General features: G+C 42.5%; 1 protein-coding gene across 2 annotated transcripts in view; it reads right to left on the reverse strand.

Moving 5' to 3' along the window:
* Positions 1–13,322, reverse strand: part of MBOAT1 (membrane bound O-acyltransferase domain containing 1) — a 62,700-nt gene that overhangs the window by 12,854 nt on the left and 36,524 nt on the right. For both annotated transcript variants that reach the window (XM_064161052.1, XM_064161054.1), the window contains exons 5-8: positions 9,786–9,841; positions 6,700–6,754; positions 3,932–4,115; positions 1,915–2,107 (exon numbers count right to left, since the gene is read on the reverse strand). In XM_064161052.1, coding sequence (XP_064017122.1) covers positions 1,915–2,107; positions 3,932–4,115; positions 6,700–6,754; positions 9,786–9,841 — 488 coding nt within the window. The remainder of the gene's footprint in view (positions 1–1,914; positions 2,108–3,931; positions 4,116–6,699; positions 6,755–9,785; positions 9,842–13,322) is intronic.

The raw sequence follows: 13,322 nt of genomic DNA on the forward strand, positions 1-13,322 counted from the left end.
CCAGAGCCGTGTGTACCTGCCACTCTTGAACAGTGGGCCTCCTGGATTTGCTCCATCTTGCTGCTTCAAGAGTAGCAGGTACTGCTTAGCATTTCTTTGCCAAAAGCATGAAACCAGAAATCCAAAGACATAATAATACAGCAGACCCATAGGCCTCTTGCTTCCCAAGCTGCTGTATGCAGAGCAAGCTGTGATGAGCAGAATTGCTATTTTCTCCCCTTGAACTGTTCATGACATCCTAACCTTGGCAAAGCCCATCAGAGATTCCCCTGCTGCTTTGCGCAGCTCTGACACATTGCTTTCAAAGTTCCTGGATGCAGGCTCTCAGTCTCAAACTGCTTTCAGTGACAGCTTCAAGTTATGTTTGCAGCCACGTTCCCATGACTATTGCTAATGCAACAAGATGCTGAGTTTTCTGTCTTTCTGGAGGAATTCAGCCACGGCTTTCACACAATAGTGTGACTGCCCTTTTCTGAGGGCAGCAAGCACTTACCGAAGCAGCTTCAGCAGGCACTTTCATAATGCCCTGAGCCATGCCACCACAAGCTGAATGGCAAAAGGACAAAGTGTTTGCTATTCTGCTGCCTGGATTTGCAATGTGCATTACAGAGGTCTCACCCTCCAGTATGCAATATGTGCCTTTCCAAAAGCCCTTCATTTGCAAGGTATTTCTACAGCCTCAGTGGCTTCGTCATGTCACAAATTCAAGTTCAGTTTCTCTCTTTGACAATGGACTTTTAGTCAATGGGGGAAGAATGGAGGCAACAAATTAACATTGGATCTCACAGAAATAAGTTTCTGAGCAAGTAATTCTTTATCCCAAAGCTTTTCTCATGTGGCTCATGTCAGTCCTGGCTGTCCTCCCTCAATCTGCCAGTTTTATTCCCAGCAGAGTAATCACAGACTCACAATGAGCTTCCCTGGCTCTTTCCATTCCATCCCAATGACACTCTTGTCAGTTTCAGGTGTATGCATTGCTGACTGGGCTTTCAGGATTTCCCTTACAAACAAAGTCTTGTAATACCAGCAAAAAACCCTCAGTCTCTCATTTATCAGCCTGGCCTATAAGGATTTGACTCCTCACACAAAGATGGAAAATGTAATTTCTAAAAGGAATAAGGTAAAACATAAAAAAGGTGATTTTGACCACCAGTCCAGCTGGTTCCTAACAAAATAAATTTGTTTCTCTCTATGATGAACCATCTTCTTGTTCTACTTTTCATTGCAGAGATTCTTGAGTCCTTCCATCCCCTGCTTCATTCCTTACCTTCTCCCCCTAGTTCTCCAATCTTTCCTCTTGAACGCTGAAAGCTGATGTGTACAGGATCAGACAGCTGCCTTAGAGGCAAAGCCTAACATCAGTCCCTCAATAAGCACTGAAGCACTCCAATACAGATGCATGTTCTAAGGATGTCTCTAAAGGAAGACAGATCTGTTTGCACTGTAACTTGCTTGGAGAGCCTGAGCCAGCATAACCAATTTAAACCTCCCAATCATACAGATATAAGTGGCAAATTACGAATAAAACATAAAAATGAAGGTTTAGAGGAGGCAAAACTTTTTTACCCACTCAATTCCTGTAAAATAGATTTTGGTACAAAGTTTTCACTAAGAGGCTACTGCTACATTGACTTTTCTGGCAACAAGTGGAAAAGCAGCTTTGGCTCTTGGAGCAGGGGATGTCAGACAAGCTAGGAGAGATCTCATCCAGGATTTTCAAAACTTCTGATATCTCTCCACTGCAGTAGGATCCACTGAAGATAGGAGCAAGTGCATATCTCCTATGAGAACTATGGATCTAGGGACTGGTTTGTTTTTTTTTCCTTCTCAGTAATGTTTCAATGTTTCAGACTCCCTTCCACATTTATGAACTTAGCAGCTATCTACAAGAAGTAATGATGTGACGATACTTACCCAATGTCCATGCAAAGTAGTACTTTGGTTTTGCTGCCTGAGTTACCACATACAGGTAACCAAGTCTTGACAAGAAGGGTGTTTTAGCAAGGAATTCATTATCAATAATATAGGCCATAGGGAAGTTCTTGGTAAGTGTCAAGAAAAAAAGGAGTGATACTAGTGTGATACACAATTTGTACATCACTGCTCCCTAAAAAGAACAAACAGCAAAACAATCATTACAAACATTTGCTTAAGAGAGGGGGGGAAAAAAGTAGGTATTCATAACATACAACACCAATGTGCTTCAAGAACTCATAAATTCAGCAACTATAAAGTTGATATTAATTAATGTAGTAATGTAGAAGAGGTTGCCACAGCCAAAGCTTTGATTTGTCTTACAGAACTATCTAACAGGTACAAAAGACAATTAGAACTCAAAACTGGTAATGAACTTCACAAGATACTCCTCCTTTAGTTAGTGAAGTTCCTCAAATGAGAAAGAAAGCAACCAAAAATCCAGACCCTTAGAACATAAAGGAGAAATCTTTCCTATACAGACTGTCATCTCCTGGACTATTATGTACTGGATTCCTCCTGGAATCCAAACCCATCAGTGTTCAGGTACAGTAACAGGTCTTATTGTCTGGCTGCCACCCAGAGATCTTGTTAACAATCACTTCTCCAAACATTGTACATCTTACATGGCATGTGTATCTTCCCATGATACAGGGTACCTGGGAGGCCATACTGTTACTCAAACACTCCTCCCCAGCTTCCTATACACCAGTATTAATGACAATCACATCAGTAGTTAGAAACACGACTTCAAATACAAATCAGGAGTAAAATTTCCTTGACACCAGATCTTGATTTCAGCTGAGACAGAGTTAATTTTCTTCCTAGCAGCTAGTACAGTGCTGTGTTTTGAATTTAGTATGAGAATACTGGGGATCACACACTGGTGTTTTCAGTTGTTGCTAAGCAGTGTTTATACAAAGTCAAGGATTTTTCAGCTTCTCAGGCCCTGCCAGCAAGGCAGCTGGAGGGGCACAAGAAACCGGGAGGGAACACAACCAGAACAGCTGTTCCCAGCTGACCAAAGGGATATTCCACACCATATGATGTCACGCTCAGTATACAAATGAGGGGAATTGGCTGGGATCACAGGATCATGGGATCACAGGATGTTAGGGGTTGGAAGGGACCTCTGGAGATCTTTGAGTCCAGCTCCTCTGCCAGAGTAGGACCGTATAATCTATATAGGTATTCAGCAACTCTGCCTGCTCTGCATCCTCAGTTATCAGGGCTGCCTTCTCATTCAGCAGTGGGCCCACACTGTCCCTACTCTTCCTTCTACTACTGATATATTTGAAGCAGCCCTTCTTGTTCTCTTTTACTTCCTTTGCCAGTTTTAGTTCCAAGAGGGCTTTGCCCTTCTTTGTTGCTTTCCTACATGCCCTGGCAACTTCTCTATAGTTCTCCCAAGTGACAGATCCCTTCTTCCATGAACTGTACATTTCTTTCTTCCATGGGTCTTAAGTAGTATATTTAAAAAATAGTGTTAATCAATGTGAAAAGTGACCTCCAAGCTACTTTAAAGTGTGAGATTCTCTTGCAAAACACCTCAACAAGCTACATTTTCTGATTAGCTGCGATTCACAGACTTCTAACATCTGCACTTTAGGTGACATTTGATTTTCTGTTTTCCCCAGACATTTCCTCTTCTGTTTGGAGCTGAACTTGTCATTGTCAGAACCTGCAGACCATTCCCATCATTGCATAAAGGACACCAAATGACCAAATTTTCAAGCCAAACACATTTGGGGAACTCAGGAGGAAGACACTAGCCCATTCACCCCTGACTCTGTGATAAGAAAAAGCAGCTACTTCATAAAAAAACCCAAATCTGTAACTTTTACTGGGAAGATAATCCAAAAAATGGGTTTTCTTTTTAGTTTTTAATTATGACAATCACATCCCAAGCTGTAATCTCCTGCCCTTAGCAATAAATCTTTGTCATTTTAAAACTTACAGTTGGAGAAGGATCAGGAAGTCTGTCATAACCCTTCTGCTTCCAGTTCACTTCTAATAGTTTCATGTGCACGTGCCTCCCTTCAATGAAGGCTACATAGTCCTTGTAATTGCTGCAAGGCCCAGCTATGATGCTCATAAAATTGAGGAGATAACTTAAATACTCCAGTAGAGAAGGCTTTGTCCTGTGAAAATCATTCACACACGACGAAACAAGAAAACAAAACAAAACAAAAACAACCACTAGGTAAAAATTAGCAAAGGTTTTCATGAATGCTTTATATTTTGTGTCTGGCTCAGGCCCCAGCTTTCTCTTACCACCCTTATCCCCCAGTTGAAAGCTCACTAGATCTGGTTTGGAGAAAATAAAGCAGAGTCTTTCTTCTACACTCTATATTTCTACAATCCTTTTCAACAGGCCAGCAGTACCAGGAGTGAGAAGCTGGTAGCTGTTTTAGGACATCTGTTTAGTACATCAGGGACCATTAATGGCTGGCAGACCAGAGGCTGAATAACACTGGTCTCACCACGCTGTGCAATGCAGTGCTTTGCCTTGTTACAAAAACACACAGGGCAGGGAGCATTTAAGACTAGGACCCTCAGAGCTGTGAAAAGCTCTCATCCGCCCTTCAGTTCTGCTTTCTGAAAAGTAGGATGTATGATGAGAGACAGAGAAAGAAGAGGCACTCTATCCTGGTGTGTAAACAAAGGAAATAATTGCCTGTATTCCATCACAAACAAGAGAAGGAACTGAAAGGGGGAAAAAATACTTAAAAGATAGCTGAAGATAAAAGTTGAATGTGAGTCTGTCATATTCATCACTGCCATTCTACAAGTGCATATCCCTTGGGTTCCTTGGGCAGGGAGAAGTGAGGTTATATGAGAAGTAAAACAAAGAATATCCACTGTCCTTGCTACAGATTAGTAGAATGGAAAAGAAAAATGTACAAGCTTCTCAGTGCTAGTGTAATCTGTAAATTGTTGGGCTTGCTTTATCTATGTGACAGAAAACACCAGCATCTAAATTCAGCACTGAGATACACAGTGCTCTCCACAAATGTGCTAACAGCCATCATCCAAGCAAACAAGGAATCCCCAGATGAGAACAGAAACTAGGGCACTGTGTTTCAAGACTTTTCTGTCCAAGACAGATGGACACACACATAAACCAACCACTTAAAAGTCTTTCTGATCAAAACATAAATTCCTACCAGGAAAACTAAGCAACAGTTAAACATTTGCTGTTGTCTACTTTTATTCTGAAGCAGAATTAGTTTGAATAAATAGTTAGCTTAGCCAGGGTTTTCTGCATTCAGCTTGCTGGTTATTGTAGATGTTAGTGCCCAAATGATCATTTCCCTGGTGAAAGCATTTCACACAAAGATGCAGGGAAAAAAAACTGTGGCAAGGCTCATCTTTCTGTTCTGCAAAACCGCGTCCGTTCCTTGAGCTTCTGAGCTCCACAGTAAAATTAAAGTCATTCGTTTCAACTTAGGTTCTGCACATGGGTGGGTGGGGAGACATGAGCAATGCACAAAGGAATGTGGAGAGGATGAGAAACAAAAACAAACCAAGAACAGGAGGGAAGACAAAAGGCTGTATTACCAAAGGGGATTTAAAACTCTTCAGTTATTACTTGTCTGCCACCGAGACTTGAGTTATTGGCATGTGCTTCTCTATTATGAGCTCATCTACCGTACAAGGGAAAAGAAGAAAAGGCATTTGGTGAGAACTTGACTAGAAGTAATCTTACTGTCACAAGGGTCCAATGTGGTTAAACATGCTGCGGACTTTAAAAATAGACATATAGCTATGGGTCACAGCAAAAGTTACACAAACCTCCCTATAGGGTATTTGCTTTTTAAGAAATTACTTTAAGAAGCTCATAGGCACATTTTCTGATGCCTGAGTCGTCTGCTTTGGAAATGAAGGAAATCATTTCCCTGGCCTTGGAGTAACACTCCACAGTGACACGCAGTTTTGGTCTAAGGCAAATTCTGTAAACTAATTATTCTATAAAACAAAACAAAGAAACAAAGCCAAAAGCACCTGCACCTCCATTGAGATACAAAACAGAAAAAGAAGCTCTCAAACATATGATCAACATGCTATCTCCCTCTGAAAGATAGGATGACTAGTCACATAATGTGAAGAAGTAGGAGTATTAATGCTACAAAGAGAGATATGAAAAACAAAATTTTAGTGTCTGAAAACTAAGGAAAAAGGAAAAATTTTCACAGCAGTGGTTTGTTGACAGAGAACTAGCATTCTACTTGCAAAAGTAATGTATCACAGATAAGGTGAAGACAACAGCCAAACAGTCCATATAGTGTAGTCTTAGTCTGAATACAAGAGTTGATGCAGCAAAGACTCTGTAGTTTTGGTGCAAATGGGGTATGTTAAGTCAGTGAGATGTTGCTAAGTACTTTGGTGCTTTACTTACCAGCACAGGGTGATAAAGGCCAAAGCCTTGGATAGAAGAAATAAGGAATGTAGCAGAGAAGCACTTAGTGTAAGGAAGATACTGACAGAAGCATTACAAAATCAGAACTGCTCAAGCAAGGAATAAAATCAGGTGGGACATTTGGCTTATTGTGGACTGGGAAGAACCAATGAACATTTTCATGGCCAGGCCACTAAGTTCGTCCTGACATTACAAAGGCAAAAAACCAAACCCACAAAATCAACCAAACAAGCCCAACCACAAACCCAAATCCTAAAACTTTTTTGAATTAAGAAACCAATCACTAGGGGGAATTCATTTCTTACTTTACAGCAAGTCGATTTTGCTCAGCAGTGAGTTCCTCAGCTTGTCGCCCTATACCTAGAGAGAAGGAAAGTGGCATTAGACCTGCCCAAAAACCAAACAGTGAAAGCTATCCCTAAAGCCATATGTCTGCATCCCACAGATAACTTCCTCAGGCCATAAACTACAAGAAGTCTTAAGTCTCAGCTCAATTCCAAACTTTTAGGACAAGTATGCTACTGTTCTACCCTACCTCCTTACCCAGCTCCTTACCTCATTTACCCTTTCTCACTCTTACTACACTTTCACCAAGGGGAGCTGTAGTATCCCACACATACAATGCAACTTATCATGCCACCAAGTGGCAGTGACTTCCAGCAGTCTCTACCAACAGCCCTGGGCTAGAAAAAACTCTGTTCCCAGAAGCCACTGGCTCATTTAAGCACAAACCTCCCGCTGAGCACAAACCTCCCGCTGGCTCCTTGGTGAGAAATGGAGCATTTCACAGCAGGAGGAGTGGGCAGTGGAAGAGAAAGGAAACAGAAGCTCCAGTGGTGTGAATGAGTAGCCTGGCTGCCTCCTGCTGAAGCAAGCCTAAACACACACATCGGTAATAATCCAGAATTGTACAATGTCCAGACTAGAAGGGTGACCTCCTATCGAGTGCACAAGACCTTTGGGGCCAGAAGTAGAGCACTGGCTTGCTGTCCCAGAAAAAACGTGGAAAAATATTGTATGATGGCCAGGGTGTAACAATTTGCTCATAACAAATATCACAAAACCTTCACTCAAGTCTAGAGAATAAATCTTACAAGGAGTGACTGAGGGAGCTGAGGCTGTTTAGTTTGAAAAAGAGAAGGCTGAGGAGAGACCTCATTGCTGTCTATGACTACCTGAAGGGACACTGTGGAGAGGCTGCTGCTGGTCTCTTCTCACAGGTAACTGGAGACAGTGCAAGGGGGAATGGCCTCAAGCTGAGACTAAGTAGGTTTAGATTGCACATTTAGGAAAAAAAGTTTTTCAGAGAGCGAGTGGCCAGGCACTGGAATGAGCTGCCCAGGGAGGTAGTTGAGTCACCCACCCTGGATGTCTTTAAGGGTTGTTTGGATGTGATTTAAGGTGAATTTTGTAGAGTAAGGCTAGAGGTAGGACATGGTGATCTTGAGGGTCTTTTCCAACCTGGATGATTCTGCGATTTAGCTGCCCACACCGTGTGGAATGCTACTGGCTTCAGAAAGAACAACTCCACATGGAATGAGTCACAGCATTTGATGCTGAGTAGGCATCTATACAGCTTCAGGAGATCAAGGGCTTGGCATCAATTAACACTACTGCTCTAAATATACTGGCCATAATTATCAACAGACACACAAGACTCATTTCCTAAAAAGACTGCTGATAAGCTGCTCATTTCCATTCTCTTTCCATTATTTCAATTTGTCAGTACTGGGAGGGTGTGAGTTCCAGGGAAACAATTAAGCACTTAATTACTTAAAGGGCTGGGTATTTTGTTTGCCTGTTTCCATTTATGGGCAGCCAAGTCACATTTTTTTAGAAATGGAAATTTGTCCCTGATGTTTGAACTGCAAACTTCCTCCATTCCACCAACTGGTCCATATATGGATGTTCACAACATAATTAGTCTTTTCCATAATTATTAATCTGTAGGATTCCTGGTTTGCTAAAAATGCTTCTGCCTCTGCTGTTATTTTTTCCTTTCTTGCCTGTTTGCCTTCAATATTCTAGGTGTGCATCTAGGTTGGACACCACTGTGGCACACAGCAATACTTGAGCTGACTAGCTTGAATAACAACAGCAGAAAAGCCCCAGGAACATGCATGTCAACAAGAAGGTTAATCAGCTGAACTTCAAGCCCTACCCACTATAGCCAGCTAAAAGCACTAATCTGGCTTGCATCCAGTGCCAGACCCTTCAGTCTGTGGTGTGGCCACCACCTAGATCACAGCCCCATAGCAGGCTACTTATTTAGTGACATGCAGTCTAACACACTACGGGCCTTGCTCAGACTGTCCAACATTCACACTGCAAACTCAGTAGACACGAGGAATAACACTACTGATGACAACTGACATTTCTAAGCTTTGCACTGTACTGGACACAGGCATTTCACTGGGAAATAATAGTGCTCTTTGTCACAGCACAAGACTGAAGACAATGTTATTTTGCTTACAGCTGTGCCTCTCCCTACACTGGGAAAAGGCCACCGAATTCCAATCCTCACAACTTGTGGAGTGTATTATCATTGAACACACCAGTGATAGCATGCCTGTGCTGCATTAACATCAATGACTGAATCTAGGTATCAAATACAACTTTAAACTTTCAAAAATCAAGAACAGCTTCAAGAGGTCAATGAAGAGGCCCTGTAGCATCTAAACAGCAGCCACTAGCTACAATCCAAATTGGGCCCCAAGGAAGAGAGATGGGAACCTGCCATGAGGATGACTGGGGCACTTGAGCATCTCCCCTATAGAGAGAGACTGAGAGCCCTGGGGCTGTTTAGCCTGGAGAAGACTGAGAGAAGATCTCATCAGTGTGTGTAAGTATCTGAGGGGTGCGTGTCAAGTGGATGGGGCCAATCTCTTTTTGGTGGTGAATAGCTATAAGACAGGGAACAATGGGCACAAACTGGAACACAAAAGATTTCACCTCAACATGAGCAGAAACTTCTTTACAGTGAGTGTGACAAAGCACCGGAACAGGCTGCCCAGAGAGATTGTGGAGTCTCCTTCTCCAGAGACTTTCAAGCCCTGTCTGAATGTGCTCCTGTGCAACTTGCACTAGATTATATGGTCCTGCTCTGGCAGGGGGGTTGGACTCAATCTCTGGAGGTCCCTTCCAATCTCTAATAATATTCTGTGATTCTCTGAAGTAGAGCACCCAAAGAGGAAAACAGTTGCCTTTGTTACTGCAATAACAGTTTGATACTAGAGCACTGATCAAAACTTGAGGCTTCTCATTTTCTCCATAAAGCACTTTTTCTTTTCATGTGGAACAACTCACTAGGCCACATTCACCCACTCCATAATTCAACCACAAAATGAGCTGGAAAAAAATGCTTCAGGAGATGAAGAGATTCTTCTCTTACCATCATGTAACTGGCATGCAAGAGTTGTGATCTTCTGCGTAATTATCATCAGTGGACTATAACAAAAGACAGAAACAACAATTACATGTCTTTTAACACAAATTATTTCCAACTTTCCTACTGGATGCCTTTACCCCTTTAAAAGGCATAACTCTTAGCAACAAGTAGAAAACATCCAATTAAAGCTGAAGGAGCAACTCAGGCATAAGACAATTGCCTGAGTTCAAAACAACAAACCCACAGCAACTTGCACTGGAATTTTTAATTGCAAAGAGTACACAAAGCCTTATTTTACATCTTTCCATCCTGCAGCAGTACACATTGTTATTCAGAAGAAGACACACCACTAGGAAATACCAGTTGCTGCAGTTCACTGGGTTTCCTTTCAGGCAAGGACCAAATTCCAGCCCCATACAATGAAAACAGTAGAGAATAGTAACGCTGGCTCGTTTTATTGCTACTTTCCTATTGTTTGTCTCCTCAATGCCTTAACAAAATGCCCACTCTGCAGATACACAAGCTTATTTCCCTGCCTAAACAGCCCTATCAATTAGGGCTGTGTGCAAACACCAGAACAGCTGTCAGAACAGCAGTTGCCCCATTTGCTTCCTGCACATGCAATTGCTTTATGGACAGCCTGTCCAAGATGTACCATCCAACTGCAAGTATTTGGGCATATGGGACCTGGAGCCTCCCAAAAACAGGAACCAGCTGTGTTTGAGCCATGCTTACAGGCTACAACTACCCAGCAGCTTTGGGGGCAACCAGATAATTCTCCCTGGAAGAACACTGCCTCGGTTTCCAGTGGAAAATCACCCAAAAAGAGCAGACAAAATTGGTATTGCTTCTGATCCTCTCCCAGGGACCTCCAAAGCACTCTTACAATATGCAAGTAATTCCAACCAGGATTAGAGGGGCCCTGCCTCCAACCAGCTACAGGAGAGGGACAGCTGGGTTTATTGGACTGCATGGATCTGATGATGCAGCAAGTTGAACTCATGAAAATATAAAGCTTTAGTAGGTACAGACACACAGTGTGCTCTGATGTCATCAAAACCGTGAAAGGTGGAAGCATTTGTGTTTCTGGGGTGACAGAAAGACCATGGAATGCAAGCCAGAGTTTTCTTTCACCTGAAGGATAAGATACATTCAATAATATCTCCATCTAAAATAACAATTATACATGTCCTGCAGAGATTTTCAAGAGATTCTGAATCCTCCTCAACAAAATTGACATGTTGGTTACAATGAAATGTAAACACAATACCTAAGATCTACTGTTTGCAATTTAATTATCCCACTATGATAAACCAAGCTGATTTTCAAGGTAATTAACATGCAGAGCATTGGTAAACACAAGAATACCAGAAACAGACGTTCTTTCAACATAAGTGGGGGGTAGGTTTGTTGGGTTTTTTTGTTTGGTTGGGTTTTTAAAAACTAACTATGTAGTTCTGTGTGGCTAAAGTCATTTGCATTTTCTATCCAAAATTAGAGAACATGAAGTATCAGCCAATTTCTTCATAGGAAACCATTTCTATCATTTCAGCAGACTCTATTTGAAAGGTCAGTTAAAAGCTTCAACATAAAATCCAAAATAAGCTTAAATATACACAGATGAAGAATACAATCACGACACAACAGTACATACAGCAGCAATCTTTGGGTCACCTAAACCATTAACTGGTCTGTGAGGTGGACTGAAAACGAGTTCCACAATAGGTTTCAGAGAGTTGCCATCAAAAACACAGAATCGAGTTGGAAGCCTGTAGCCAGTGGTATTCCCCAGGGATCAGTACTGGGTCCAGTTTAGTTCAATGTCTTTATCAACAACATGAATGAGGGCATTGAGTGTACCCTCAGTAAGTTCGCTGATGACACAAAACAGAGCGAGGTGGCTGACAGCCTGTCTGGTTGTGCTGCCATGCAATGAGATCTGGACAGGCTGGAGTGTTGGGTGAAGGCAAGTCTTATGAAATCCAGTAAGAACAAGTGCAGGGTCCTGCAACTGGGGAGGAATAACAACAGGCACCAGTACAGGCTGGGGGCTGCCCTGTTGGAAAGCAGCTCTGTGGGAAAAGACCTTGGAGTCCTGGTGGACAGCAAGTTCCCTATGGGACAGCTATGTATCCTTGTGGCCAAGAGAGCCAATGCCATCCTGGGGGGCATTAGGAAAAGTGTGGCCAGCAGGTCTAGGGAGGTTCTTCTCCCACTCTGCTCTGGTGAGACCACACCTAGAATACTGTGTTCAGTTTTGGGCTCCCCAGTTCAAAGAGGGACAGGGACCTGCAGGAAAAGAGTCCATCAGAGAGTCACAAGTATGACTGGGGGACTTGAGCATCTCCCCTACAAAGAGAGACTGAGCAACCTGGGGCTGTTTAGTCTGGAAAAGAGAAGATTGAGGGGAAACCTTATCCACATGTACAAATATCTGAGGGGTGTCAAGTAGATAGGGCCAACCTCGTTTTGTTGGTCAGCAGCAATAAGACAAGGAGCAATGGCTACAAATTGGAACATAGCAGGTTTCACCTCAACGTGAGCAGAAACTTCTTTACAGTGAGGGTGACAGATGACTGGAACAGGCTGCCCAGAGGGGCTGTGGAGTCTCCTGTGGAGACTTTCAAACCCCAGCTGGAAGCATTCCTGAACAAACTACCCTAGGTGACCCTGCCTTGGCAGGGAGGTTGGACTTGATCTCTGGAGGTCACTTCCAGCCTCTAAAGTTCTGTGATTAACTGCAGCTAAGGAATGGATAAATAGAGCAATGACCTTGTACCTTCCAGACAACTCCAACACTATGAAACAGCAACTTGAGTTTTCATTCCAATCCTCTTATAAGAAAAGTTATTTATAAGCTGTTTTCACCATTGTCTTCGGCATCCTATTTCTCAAGGTAGATTGTCCCCTTCAAACAAAATGTAGCTCTGCTTTCAAAGATGCATAAATCCCAATCCTTTAAGCATACAAACCAGCAGATTTTTGTAATCCTTGAGACAGAGGCTGTCAGTTAGCCAGCAGTCCTACTGCAATAAACACAAGTTTTTTATTTTGTCAGTGCTTGACCCTTTAGCTTTATGGATGAACACTAATGCTTGTTCCAAACTGGTTCAATTTGTTGCATATGTTTCTTACAGCAAGCGCTTTATGCCAATATTGAAGTGGGTAACTTTAAACCTCAGGCTCAGAGCCAACACTGGAAGTGCCTAAATTTAGACACTTGCCTTAGAAAACCAGGCTCCCTGCTGTAAGCCCGAGAATCAAAAGGCAAACAAACCTGAAGTGCAGAGTAATGGAGGGGAAAGCAGAAGTGCAGCCTGCACTGAAGTCATACAATGTGTAAACACAGAGAATAGAGAGGTTCTCTCCATCTATATTAGGAATCATTGTCTCACTGATAGCACATTATAACTCTGCAGAACAAGTCATTTTAACCAGAAAATATGGACAGTCTTTCTCCCTCAAATCCCAGCTCCAGAGGAGACAAAACGAGCACAAAAGTGATGCTGGTGGCACTGTGAATTGGAGAGATCCACCAAG

The sequence above is a fragment of the Pogoniulus pusillus genome, chromosome 21 (assembly GCF_015220805.1).
Source record: "Pogoniulus pusillus isolate bPogPus1 chromosome 21, bPogPus1.pri, whole genome shotgun sequence".
Lineage (NCBI taxonomy): Eukaryota > Metazoa > Chordata > Aves > Piciformes > Lybiidae > Pogoniulus > Pogoniulus pusillus.